Source organism: Anomaloglossus baeobatrachus, chromosome 10, assembly GCF_048569485.1.
Source record: "Anomaloglossus baeobatrachus isolate aAnoBae1 chromosome 10, aAnoBae1.hap1, whole genome shotgun sequence".
In the NCBI taxonomy this organism is placed as follows: Eukaryota; Metazoa; Chordata; class Amphibia; order Anura; family Aromobatidae; genus Anomaloglossus; species Anomaloglossus baeobatrachus.
Genome location: NC_134362.1, coordinates 29,830,167 through 29,845,350, shown reverse-complemented (window position 1 = coordinate 29,845,350; position 15,184 = coordinate 29,830,167). Strand labels below are relative to the sequence as shown.

Below are 15,184 nucleotides of genomic sequence, written 5' to 3'. Positions count from 1 at the left end.
AGAAACAGAAAGTCTCTTTTCCCTGCATGAGTCATTAGAACTACAAAGTAAATTCAGTGGAAGGATTCAGCTAGTCTGCTTTTAATCATATCAAGTCATAGACCTAATGGAAAACAGAAGAATTAACTGGGAGAAAGGCAAAATGAGCAATTGTAATTACAAGTGCTGTATGAGTCATCATTAGAACTACAAATATTGGTCACTGAATACATTTTGTAGTTCTAATGGCTCATACAGGGAAAAAGACACATCCTGTTTCTACATAGAGCTTAGTAGGATTCAGCTTTTAATCATATGAAGTTATAGACCTAATAGAAAACAGAAGAATTAACTGGGTAGAAGGGCAAAATGAGCACTTGTAATTACAAGTGCTGTATGAGTCATCATTAGAACTACAAATATTGGTCACTGAATACATTTTGTAGTTCTAATGGCTCATACAGGGAAAAAGACACATCCTGTTTCTACATAGAGCTTAGTAGGATTCAGCTTTTAATCATATGAAGTTATAGACCTAATAGAAAACAGAAGAATTAACTGGGTAGAAGGGCAAAATGAGCACTTGTAATTACAAGTGCTGTATGAGTCATCATTAGAACTACAAATATTGGTCACTGAATACATTTTGTAGTTCTAATGGCTCATACAGGGAAAAGACACATCCTGTTTCTACATAGAGCTTAGTAGGATTCAGCTTTTAATCATATGAAGTTATAGATCTAATGGAAAACAGAAGAATTAACTGGGTAGAAGGGCAAAATGAGCACTTGTAATTACAAGTGCTGTATGAGTCATCATTAGAACTACAAATATTGGTCACTGAATACATTTTGTAGTTCTAATGGCTCATACAGGGAAAAAGACACATCCTGTTTCTACATAGAGCTTAGTAGGATTCAGCTTTTAATCATATGAAGTTATAGACCTAATAGAAAACAGAAGAATTAACTGGGTAGAAAGGCAAAATGAGCAATTGTAATTACACAGTTCTATATAAATATGATGACTGCAATATATTAAGAGGTTAAAAACTTTGATGGGAATGGTTCTCTAAATGTGAAGAAAAAAAAATTTTGGATCTGTCCCTGAAGAATAGGGATTGTGGTCGGCTACGAAATAACATTGCCATATTCTGCTGTATTATCACAAGGTGACACTGGTAGTCACTATATTATTCTGTGTGGCCGCTGGAGCCCTCACTAACAAGGTTTTCATAGCTGAAATTCCTCGCGGCACAAGACTAGGCACTTGGAGAGGAAAAATAAATGATCTGAGTATCGACCTTCTAGTAATTAATGGTAATGAATTGCCCTCCAGCTCATCTCTAGTATTTCACCAGGCAAGAAAAAAAAATTGCAAAATTTTTTTTTAAAACTTTACATATCTCCATCGTTTAAGTAACTAATTATATCCGTCACCTGATGTTTCTATGGGATCAACTCCTAAAGTGACGGATGAAAGAAAAATGCTTTGTTCTTTGTAGTGTCAAAGGAAATTAATTTCCGGCTGGCTTGTGTTTTTTTCTCTGAGGCAGATATTGATGAGTGTGCAGAAGGGATCATTCAGTGTCACAACCATTCCCGCTGTGCTAACCTTCCGGGATGGTACCACTGTGAGTGCAGAAGCGGCTTCCATGACAATGGGACCTACTCCATTACTGGGGAGTCCTGTGTTGGTAAGCGAACCTCACTCAAGTCAACTATTTTTTATCTTTTTCTTCTCCTATCTTCTCTCTTCTGCATGGTAACAGCCTATGATAAGTCTAAAATGTTTCATGTATTTTTTTTAAATTTGTGTATTTTTTTTTACATTTTCCATATTACTATTTCTATGATTGAGATATCTTGCAATTTTCAAACCGGCCACTAGGCCTAGTGCTTTCTCCTTATACTCATAGACACAAAATCATGGCCGAACGTGTTGGCACTCTTGAAATTGTTCCTGAAAATGAAGTATTTCTCCCAGAAAATAATTGCAATGACATGTTTTGTTCTACACATGTTTATTCCCTATGTGTGCATTGGAAATATACAAAACACTGACGAAAAAAGGCAAATTAGAAAAAATTGGCTAAAATTGTTGGCACCTTTCCAGAATTGTGGGTAAAAAACTGCTGCTTCAAGCAGGTGATGCTCGCTTTAACTCACCTGTTGCAAGTAACAATTTTGGGCAATATGAAAATCACACCTGAAACCCGATAAAAAGGGGAGAAGTTGACTCAATCTTTGCATTGTGTGTCTCTGTGTGCCACAATAAGGCTGCTTCACACTTGCGTTGTTTTGCATCAGTTGCAATCTGTCACCTTGAGGATTTACGGAAATCGGCAAAATATTTTGCAGGAATCTGTTTATTCCTCAGACTTCTTTTAAGGGCTGATTGCAACTGAAGATCTCGCGTTGCATCCGCCCTGCGGCGCATCAGTCGTTTACTGACTGACTATCGGGCGGGAGGAATGCGCAATGTAACGTTTTTGGTTGCTGTGAAAAAAACACTCCACAGGATTCCGTCGGAATCTGTTAAGAGGCATAATGAATGTCTATTATGGTGCTGGATTCCGTCGTCATGCGTTACGCAACGGATTCCAGTGCAGGACTCTGAATGTTGAAAATCGTGTAAAAGCACTCCTGGTGTCTCTCTCTCCAATCTCCAGAGAGCTTGATGTTCCTTTGTCCACAGTGCACAATGTAATCAAGTTTACAACCTATAGCACTGTAGCTAATCTCCCTTGATGTGGATGGCAGAAAAAAATGAAAGTTTGCACTGTAGGATAGTCTGGATAGTGGATAAGTCCCAATCAAATTCCAAAGAAATTCAAGCTGTCCTGCAGGCTCAGGGGGCATCAGTGTCAGCGCAAACTATCCTTCCACATCTAAATGAAGTAGGACCCCACAGCTGACACAGAGACATAAAAAATCTAGACTGCAGTTTACTAAAAACGGAATGAGGCCTTTAAAAGGAAAGAATATTGAACCTCCACCATGATTGACTGTAGGTACTGACATGTTTTGGTGTTGTTCTGGTGCCCTGACTATGTGCAAGACATCATGAAATCTAAAGATTAGAGACCCAGGAGGACCCCACTGCTGACACATAGACATAAAAAAGCTAGACTTCAGTTTGCCAAAATGTATGTGAATAACCAAAATCCTTCTGGGAAAGCATCTTGTCGACAGATGAGATCAAGATAGAGCTTTTTGGTAAAGCACTTCATTCTACTGTCTACCGAAAACAGAATAAGGTCTCCAAAGAAAAGAACACAGTACCCACAGTCACATATGGTGGAGGCTCTGATGTTTTGGGGTTGTTCTGCTGCCTTTGGCACTGGATACCCTGACTGTGTGCAAGACATCATGAAATCTGAAGATTACCAAAAGGATGTTGGGTGGCAATGTAGTGCCCATTGTCAGACAGCTGGGTATAGTCCTAGGTCATGGGTCTCCAGCAGGAGAATGACCCCAAACACTTCAAGAAGCCCCCAGAAATGGATGGAAACAAAGTGCCGGAAAGATGTGCAGTGGCAGCAATGAGTCCGGATCTAAATCCCATTGACACATGCGGAGAGATCTGAAAATTGCTGTTGGGAGAAGAGAAGACGCCTTCAAATGAGAGACCTGGAGACGTTTATAAAGAAGAGTCCGAAATTCCAGGTGAGAGGAGGAAGAAGCTTGTGGACGGGTATAGGAGGCGATGGATTGCACTCATTTATTCCAAAGTGTAAAAGGTGCAGCCAAATATTATAACATGAGGGGGACAACAGTTTTGTCCAGCCATTTTTGGATGTTTGTGTGAAATTCTGTCCAATTTGCCTTGTTGCTCTGATTTTTTGTGTTGTTCCAATACATACATGAAATAAACGTGTAACTGCAAATATATTCTGGGAGACATGCTTATTTTTCTGTAACAATTTTAAGGGTCCAACACTTTCGACCATGACTGTATATAATAGATAACAGGATCCACGTCTCACAATAGGAGATGTCACAGCTCAACTCCTCCTCCTCCTCCTCCTGTACAATAATTGATAACACCTCTGTATACATTAAATAACACAGGATCCACCATTCACAATAGGTGATGTCACAGCTCACCTCCTCCACTTGTACAATGCCTAATACTTCTATATACAGTAGATAACAGAGGATCCACCATTCACAATACGTGATGTCACAGCTCACCTCCACCTGTACAATGACTGATAACACCTCTATATACAGTAGATAACAGGATCTACCACTCACAATGGATAATGTCACAGCGCACCTTCTCCTCCTCCTGTATAATGCTTGATTACACCTCTATATACAGTAGCTAACACAGGACCCATCATACACAATAGGTGATATCATAGCTCACCTTCTCCTCCTCCTGTACAATGATTGATAACACAGGATCTACCATTCACAATAGGTGATATCACAGCACACCTTCTCCTCCTCCTGTATAATGCTTGATTACACCTCTATATACAGTAGCTAACACAGGACCCATCATACACAATAGGTGATATCATAGCGCACCTTTTCCTACTCCTGTACAATGATTGATAACACAGGATCGACCATTCACAATAGGTGATATCACAGCACACCTTCTCCTCCTCCTTTATTATGCTTGATTACACCTCTATATACAGTAGATAACACAGGATCCACCATTCACAATAGGCTCCTATACATTTACAAGAAGGGAATACCCCTTTAAATTAATTGTCTATCAGTGTCCATAAATGTGCCCATATATTAAATGAAAGACAGACATTTTTGGGAGTGTTTTTTCTGCATACAAAATCCAGGTGCTGGCAGAAGAAAACATTTCCCACATTACACACCTTTTTCCTGCTTTTTTATGCATTCATTTAATTGGGTGAAAAACTGCAAAAACGCAGAAAGTATTAACATGCTGAAGAGTTGAAATACGCATTGATGGTTTATAAACAAAGGGGGAAAAAAGCAGCAGTTGGATGTGATTTTGGATTTTACATTCATTATGCTTGGACTGTAAAACCCATGAAAAAAAAACAAAAAAAACCCAAAAAACTAAATGCTGCAAATACTCAATGTGTGAACAAGCCCAATGGGGAGCATGTATCAGACACTGGCTGTATGATTTCAGCCTTGCATGTTTGACTTTGAAACGCTGATGCTCTAAAAGCCGCAATGGAGACTAATCAGACAGGACCTGGTCTCCCCTTGAGTGACAGGTTTCTCCTAGTCAGCTTGTACAGGGAGAAACCCGTCACAAGCAGCAGGCGGGGGGCTGGCTGTCTGACTAGTTAATAATAATATTTATTCGTTTATATAGTGCTATTAATTCCACAGCGCTTTACATACATTGGGAACACTGTCCCCATTGGGGCTCACAATCTAAATTCCCCATCTGTATGTTTTTGGAGTGTGGGAGGAAACCCACGCAAACACGGGGAGAACATACAAACTCCTTGCAGATGGTGTCCTTGGTGGGTCTAGAACCCAGGACCCCAGCGCTGCAAGACTGCAGTGCTAACCACTGAGCCACCACAAGACTGCAGTGCTAACCACTGAGCCACTGTGCCGCCCAGTTGGTGGCTTTTGAAAAGTCAAACCTACACGGCTGAGATCAAATAGTGTCCGATATGTGCCTCCCGGGCATCGAGCTGTCAGATTCCTAAAGTGTCATGGTGCCCCTACCTCTTTGACGAGAACGCTGCCGCACTGAGGAGGAGAATAAATTATGGGGTGTCCATTGATTTCCATGGGACTCACAGAAATAGCCAAACATTTTACGCCCCTGCTTTCCACATAAGTCCAATAGGTGCGACGCTCGTCTGTCAGACATTTCTGGCCCATCCCGCGCTCCGGTGAATGACTCTCAGTTATGGATGACTCTATAGGCTCAGGTTAGATTAGTTCCTCTTCCTCGAATATCCACCCAACGTTTCCCCATCAAAACGACACCATCCGTCTACGGAATAATTAATTCTAATACACTCAGGCCTAATTTCATGGAAAATCGTGGCTGGTGCCGCAGACATTTTTCAGGATTTCTTGCATGCCTTATTGGATTACAGCCGGAAATTTCCTGTATCATTTTTCTGTGAAATAATGCGAGTTCCGTGCTGAATATTAATGACGTTCTGGTGTCTTTTGTTTCCACTTCTGTGATTATTACTTTGTCTTTCTTGCATTTTGTATTATGATATTGTTGCATTGCGGTCTGTGATGTACGGTGGCAAATGTTCCCAAATGCATTGGATTTTTTTGTCTCTGGTCACAAGTTACCTGCAACTCGCTAGCCGTGGACTTTCATGGTTCAGTGCTTTCTCAGAACTGTGCTGCCATTCCTCTGTTTTTCCTCCTGGAAATACATTTGAAAATGAGCCACATTGCTTGAAAAGCGTCCATCCAAATGCCAAATTGTGTAGGGACACTCCCTAACGACAGGAGGAATAGTAAAGCCCAATTTAGTCAGAAATTTCCATGAGGGATAACAGAGGAACAATGTCATAGAGAATTTTATGTAAAGATGATCTGGATTGTTAGTATGTCCCAGGATGCATCTTTATAAATCATTCCTATACTGGGGGAAATGATAAAGGGATGGCGTCTGGCACCTATTTAAAGGGATATTATCTTATAAAGTGATGACATATTCTGGCAATACTCCAACATTTGGGAACAAATCACCACCATTCATGAGAGTGAGGGGGCTGCAACCCTTGGTTGTGTACACGTTGGCCCCATCACTGTGCAGACCAATATGGAGTGGTGCTGCAGTTCTGTGCACAGCCGGTGGGATGGGCGTGGGGGCGAGGGAAAACCATGATGCAGCATTAGCACTAAACCAACACTGCATACTCCTCCGTTCAGTAATCTAAGAAAAAGACTGATGGCACAGTCTATCCTTCTAATGTGAACAGGTGCAAACGGAATATGAAACATAGTAACAAAAAGGAGACAGTTGCACTCTGTACGTCTCCGTTTTTAGCAGAATTCTAATATTAACTCACTTAAAGGGCACCAATCACCAGGATTTTCATATATAACCTATAGCCAGTGCTATACTGGCACTATCAGGCTGATTCTATACATACAGTGCTATACTGGCACTATCAGGCTGATTCTATACATACAGTGCTATACTGGCACTATCAGGCTGATTCTATACATACAGTGCTATACTGGCACTATCAGGCTGATTCTATACATACAGTGCTATACTGGCACTATCAGGCTGATTCTATACATACAGTGCTATACTGGCGCTATCAGGCTGATTCTCTACATACAGTGCTATACTGGCACTATCAGGCTGATTCTCCACATACAGTGCTATACTGGCACTATCAGGCTGATTCTCCACATACAGTGCTATACTGGCACTATCAGGCTGATTCTCCACATACAGTGCTATACTGGCACTATCAGGCTGATTCTATACATACAGTGCTATACTGGCACTATCAGGCTGATTCTATACATACAGAGCTATACTGGCACTATCAGGCTGATTCTATACATACAGTGCTATACTGGCACTATCAGGCTGATTCTCCACATACAGTGCTATACTGGCACTATCAGGCTGATTCTATACATACAGTGCTATACTGGCACTATCAGGCTGATTCTATACATACAGAGCTATACTGGCACTATCAGGCTGATTCTATACATACAGTGCTATACTGGCACTATCAGGCTGATTCTATACATACAGTGCTATACTGGCACTATCAGGCTGATTCTCCACATACAGTGCTATACTGGCACTATCAGGCTGATTCTATACATACAGAGCTATACTGGCACTATCAGGCTGATTCTATACATACAGTGCTATACTGGCACTATCAGGCTGATTCTATACATACAGTGCTATACTGGCACTATCAGGCTGATTCTCCACATACAGTGCTATACTGGCACTATCAGGCTGATTCTATACATACAGTGCTATACTGGCACTATCAGGCTGATTCTATACATACAGAGCTATACTGGCACTATCAGGCTGATTCTATACATACCTGTAGGTCTCAGCTCGGATGTTTAGGTTTTGAAATCCAAGAAAGTAAAGTTTATAAAATCTGCAGCTTCTTGAGTGACAGCAGCTGAGGATCAGATAATATCTGGGGGGTATTCATACTTATGCTAATTATAACAGGAGAAGGGGATGAGTATTATACAACCGATTTAACTTTCACTAGCAGGACCTGTGCTGATGTCATACCCATGTGAGCAGAAGGGGCGGGGCCTCAAACAGAAAAATGGTATTCCTGGTATCAGCTTTGTTGGCTGAGGCCCCACCCCTTCTGGTCACATGGGTATGACCTCACACAGGTCCTGCTAGTCAAAAGTTAAAATCGGTTGTATAGTACTTATCCCCTACCCCTGTTAGAATTAGCATAAGTACTATACCATCGATTTAACTTTTGACTAGCAGGACCTGTGTGAGGTCATACCCATGTGACCAGAAGGGGTGGGGCCTTAACAATATACATTGTGTGTTTATGCATAAAATATATACATTGTGTGTCTATACTATATATACATTGTGTGTCTATACATAAAATATATACATTGTGTGTCTATACTATATATACATTGTGTGTCTATACTATATATACATTGTGTGTCTATACTATATATACATTGTGTGTCTATACTATATATACATTGTGTGTCTATACATAAAATATATACATTGTGTGTCTATACTATATATACAGTGTGTGTCTATACTATATATACATTGTGTGTCTATACTATATATACATTGTGTGTCTATACTATATATACATTGTGTGTCTATACTATATATACATTGTGTGTCTATACTATATATACATTGTGTGTCTATACTATATATACATAGTGTGTCTATACTATATATACATAGTGTGTCTATACTATATATACATAGTGTGTCTATACTATATATACATTGTGTGTCTATACTATATATACATTGTGTGTTTATACATATTATATATACATTGTGTGTATATACTTTATATACTTTGTATGTGTATATACTATATATATATATATATATATATATATATATATACACACACACATTGTGTGTATATACTATATATACATTGTATGTGTGTATATACTATATATACATGGTATGTGTATACGATATATACATTGTATGTGTGTATATACTATATATACATTGTATGTGTATACTATATATACATTGTATGTGTGTATATACTATATATACATTGTATGTGTATACTATATATACATTGTATGTGTGTATATACTATATATACATTGTATGTGTATACTATATATACATTGTATGTGTGTATATACTATATATATACATTGTATGTGTATACGATATATACATTGTATGTGTGTATATACTATATATACATTGTGTGTCTATACTATATATACATTGTGTTTATACATACTATATATACAGTACATTGTGTGTTTATACATATTATATATACACATTGTGTGTATATACTTTATATACTTTGTATGTGTGTATATACTATATATACATTGTATGTGTATACTATATATACATTGTATGTGTATACTATATATACATTGTATGTGTGTATATACTATATATACATTGTATGTGTATATGATATATACATTGTATGTGTGTATATACTGTATATACATTGTATGTGTGTGTATATACTATATATACATTGTATGTGTATACTATATATACATTGTATGTGTGTATATACTATATATACATTGTATGTGTATACGATATATACATTGTATGTGTATACTATATATACATTGTATGTGTGTATATACTACATATACATTGTATGTGTATACGATATATACATTGTATGTGTGTATATACTATATATACATTGTGTGTCTATACTATATATACATTGTGTGTTTATACATACTATATATACAGTACATTGTGTGTTTATACAGATTATATATACAATGTGTGTATATACTTTATATACTTTGTATGTGTGTATATACTATATATATATATATATATACATTGTATGTGTGTGTATATACTATATATACATTGTATGTGTATACTATATATACTTTGTATGTGTGTATACTATATATACTTTGTATGTGTGTATATACTATATATACATTGTATGTGTATACGATATATACATTGTATGTGTATACTATATATACATTGTATGTGTGTATATACTATATATACATTGTATGTGTATACTATATATACATTGTATGTGTGTATATACTATATATACATTGTATGTGTATACGATATATACATTGTATGTGTATACTATATATACATTGTATGTGTGTATATACTTTATATACTTTGTATGTGTGTATATACTATATATACATTGTATGTGTATACTATATATACATTGTGTGTGTATACGATATATACATTGTATGTGTGTATATACTATATATACATTGTATGTGTGTATATACTATATATACATTGTATGTGTATATGATATATACATTGTATGTGTGTATATACTATATATACATTGTATGTGTGTGTATATACTATATATACATTGTATGTGTATACGATATATACATTGTATGTGTGTATATACTATATATACATTGTATGTGTATATGATATATACATTGTATGTGTGTATATACTGTATATACATTGTGTGTATATACTATATATACACATTGCTTTATGCAGTGGATTTACTCTCTTCTTAGAACTTATTTGCAATGCTGCCATCTACCATGAAATTACATGCAGCCTTATAAAGATAAAAAGGAAACAGTTATTGGCGGGAAAAAAAAAAAAAACACTCCCCGGATCAAACAATCCATCACATTTTGATAGCGCCTTTTTTTCTGAGGATATATTTCACTTGTTAATTATTTACTGCCACAGATAGCAGTCAGTGAGTTATACGCCACCCCGAACAATAAAGAAACGTACAGCCGGGAGTCCCCCGCCTGCCAGTGACTTATGGATGAATACGAGGACCGCGGGATCCATATAAATTGCAATTAGCGGATGTAAAAGTGACGATTCATAATCTGAGCAAAGGGGGATTCACTTCTGAAAAGATAGGTGTGCGGAAACGAAAAAGGCAACTCAGTGGCGAAAAGCCAAAACCAAATTCAGACAGAAATCAGACACATGATAACGGGTGATTTGGTGTTTTAGAACTCTCAGAACAATTGTATCAAAATATAAAAAAAATGCATTCATGGAGGTCACTAGAGCTTCCCAGGAGCCGCTGGATCCTCTTCCATCCTCTAAGACGACATCACGGGGCTGGTGGATGTTAGAGATCCTGCGCTCCTCCACCTTGCGTTTGAGGAGGCCTCTAAGACGCTCTTTAGGTCTGGATATATTCGGCCGCTCCAGCACCTTTACTTTCTTTAGTGAGGCAGTGGTCGCCTTGGAGGTGTTTGGGGTCGTTATCATGTTGGAATATGTAGGGAGGGGATCGTGCTCTGCTTCAGTATGTCACAGGACATGTTGCCATTCATGGTTCCCTCAATAAACTGAAGCTCCCTACAGCCAGCAGCAGTCATGCATCTCCAAACCATGACCCTCCACCACCATGTCTGACTGTAGGCAGGACACACTTGTCTTTGTACTCCTCACCTGGTTGAACCAGAAACACTTGACACCATCTGAACCAAATAAGTTTATCTTGGTCTCATCTGACCACAGGATGGTTCCAGTAATTCATATCCTTAGTCTACTTGTATTTAGCAAAGTGCGGCTTTCTTGTGCATAATCCTTAGAAGAGGCTTCCTTCTGGGATGACTGCGATGCAGAGCAATCTGAGCACTGACAGGTGGACCCCCCACCCCTGTAACCTCTGCATTGTGCGGTGTATGGTCTGAGCACTGACAGGTGGACCCCCCCATCCCTGTAACCTCGGCAGAGTGTGGCGCATGGTCTGAGCACTAACAGGCAGATCCCCCACCCCTGTAACCTCTGCAGAAATGCTGGCAGCACTCCTACATCTATTCTGAAAAAATGACCTCTGGATATGACGCTGAGCACATGCACTCAACTTCTGTGGTCAACTATGGTGAGGCCTGTTTTGAGTGGAACCTGTCTTGTTATACCGCTGTATGGTCTTGGCCACTGTGCTGCAGCTCAGTGTCAGGGTGGTGACAATCTTCTTATAGCCTCGGCCATCTTTATGTAGAGCAACTATTCTTTCTGTCAAATCCTTAGAGAATTCTTGGCCATGAGGAGCCATGTTTATCTTCCAGTAACCAGTATGAGAGAGTGTGTGAGCGATAACACCAAATATAACACCCCTGCTCCCATTCACACCTCTAACACTAATGAGTCACATGACACCGGGGAGGGAAAATGGCTAATTGGGCACAATTTGGCCATTATTAACTTAAGGGTGTACTCACTTTTATTGCCAGTGGTTTAGACATTAATGTAGAGTTATTTAGAGGGCACCAATTTACCCTGTTATACAAGCTGCACACTGACACTGTATCAAAGTGTCATATGAAAAGATATAGTAAAATATTTTCAAAAAATGGGAGGGGTGTACTCACTTTTGTCATATATTGTAGATGGATATGAGAAATAAATAAGAGATAGATATGAACTAGATAGGTTATATAAAGAAGTCAAAAGTATCCAAATAATGTTGGGGTGCTTGATTGACACGTCATTCTCAAATGCTGCGCTTCAGCTTGGGGAAAAGACAGTGATGGGCTTTGCTTGAGAATCGCTTATATCTGTGTTTTCTTGCAGCTAAAACGTTACATTGGAGAGGGGTCACAGTACCCCCACTTTTTTGTACACTTTATTTTGAGGGGTGTCAGACTGTCCAGGGGCTTGTACACAATATTCCAGGGTGCGGTTATCTTTTTTTCCTAATGGGTTTCCCTCTATGATGTAACCTTTCTGTGTTGTACAATATATTACAATGTATCGGTTGTGTTCTTCTACATTCTGTATAGAAGGAATGTGTTTCTTATATAGTTAACTACAGACAAGTAATGTTCCCGCTCCTTGTAATTCTGGTTTAAGTACTTTTTATTAGAGAATACTGTACCATGAGATTATAACAATAGACATCAAACACAGGAAAGGAAAGAGACGTTACACATTATTTTACAGCAATTAAATCTAACTTAAATGTAATTATCTCTACAATTGAGATATCTTAAAGTAATGAATAAGTAATTAGTCCATTTGCATGTAGAGTTTTCTGTGTGATTAGAAGATCACAAGTTGTACTGTAACCGCTCAGCAAGTAAAATACAAAACTAACAATTCTAATTATTCTTAAAGATCAAGGACAATATTATAGCAGTTATATTCTTGTACATAGGGGGCAGTATTATAGTAATTATATTCTTGTATATAGAAGGCAGTATTATAGTAGTTATATTCTTGTACATAGGGGCAGTATTATAGTAGTTATATTCTTGTACATAGGGGTAGTATTATAGTAATTATATTCTTATACATAGGGGCAGTATTATAGTAGTTATATTCTTGTACATAGGGGCAGTATTATAGCAGTTATATTCTTGTACATAGGGGCAGTATTATAGTAGTTATATTCTTGTACATAGGGGTAGTATTATAGTAATTATATTCTTGTACATAGGGGCAGTATTATAGTAGTTATATTCTTGTACATAGGGGCAGTATTATAGCAGTTATATTCTTGTACATAGGGGCAGTATTATAGTAGTTATATTCCTATACATAGAGGCAGTATTATAGTAGTTCTATTCTTGTACATAGGGGCAGCATTATAGTCGTTATATTCTTGTACATAGGAGCAGTATTATAGTAGTTCTATTCTTGTACATAGGGGCAGTATTATAGTAGTTATATTCTTGTACATAGGGGGCAGTATTATAGTAGTTTTATTCTTGTACATAGGGGGCAGTATTATTGCAGTTGTATTTTTGTATATAGGGGGCAGTATTATAGTAGTTATATTCTTGTACATAGGGGGCAGTATTATAGTAGTTATATTCTTGTACATGGGGGCAGTATTATAGTAGTTATATTCTTGTACATAGGGGGCAGTATTATTACAGTTGTATTTTTGTACATAGGGGGCAGTATTATAGTAGTTATATTCTTGTACATAGGGGTAGTATTATAGTAATTATATTCTTGTACATAGGGGCAGTATTATAGTAGTTATATTCTTGTACATAGGGGCAGTATTATAGCAGTTATATTCTTGTACATAGGGGCAGTATTATAGTAGTTATATTCCTATACATAGAGGCAGTATTATAGTAGTTCTATTCTTGTACATAGGGGCAGTATTATAGTAGTTATATTCTTGTACATAGGGGGCAGTATTATAGTAGTTTTATTCTTGTACATAGGGGGCAGTATTATTGCAGTTGTATTTTTGTATATAGGGGGCAGTATTATAGTAGTTATATTCTTGTACATAGAGGGCAGTATTATAGTAGTTATATTTTTGTACATAGGAGCAGTATTATAGTAGTTATATTCTTGTACATAGGGGCAGTATTATAGTAGTTATATTCTTGTACATAGGAGCAGTATTATAGTAATTATATTCTTGTACATAGGGGCAGTATTATAGTAGTTATATTCTTGTACATAGGGGCAGTATTATAGTAGTTATATTCTTGTACATAGGGGCAGTATTATAGTAGTTATATTCTTGTACATAGGAGCAGTATTATAGTAGTTATATTCTTGTACATAGGGGCAGTATTATAGTAGTTATATTCTTGTACATAGGGGCAGTGTTATAATAGTTATATTCTTGTATATAGGAGCAGTATTATAGTAGTTATATTCTTGTACATAGGAGCAGTATTATAGTAGTTATATTCTTGTACATAGGGGCAGTATTATAGTAGTTATATTCTTGTACATAGGGGCAGTGTTATAATAGTTATATTCTTGTACATAGGGGGCAGTATTATTGCAGTTGTATTTTTGTACATAGGGGGCAGTATTATGAAGCTTATTAGCATACATAGTGGATACTTTTATCTTATGCTCCTGACCCATTATCTGTGCTGATTTTAGTATTACAGTAGTTTGTGGAGATGATTGTCACCTTTGTAAATGCAGTTTGGAAGCTAAGTTGTTATCACACAGCGGATACCAGTTCTTACCACTATGAATATTCTGAAATAAAGACATTCCTGGGCACTGAGCGGCGGCGGGAGATAACCTGCTTAAAAATGTCAGATGTAAATAG

General features: G+C 37.5%; 1 protein-coding gene across 1 annotated transcript in view; it reads left to right on the top strand.

Annotated features, from left to right (window-relative positions):
- Nucleotides 1-15,184, top strand: part of NELL1 (neural EGFL like 1) — a 784,769-nt gene that overhangs the window by 721,004 nt on the left and 48,581 nt on the right. Inside the window, exon 17 of the mRNA XM_075325359.1 lies at nucleotides 1,535-1,675. Within this exon, the coding sequence (XP_075181474.1) occupies nucleotides 1,535-1,675 (141 nt within the window). The remainder of the gene's footprint in view (nucleotides 1-1,534; nucleotides 1,676-15,184) is intronic.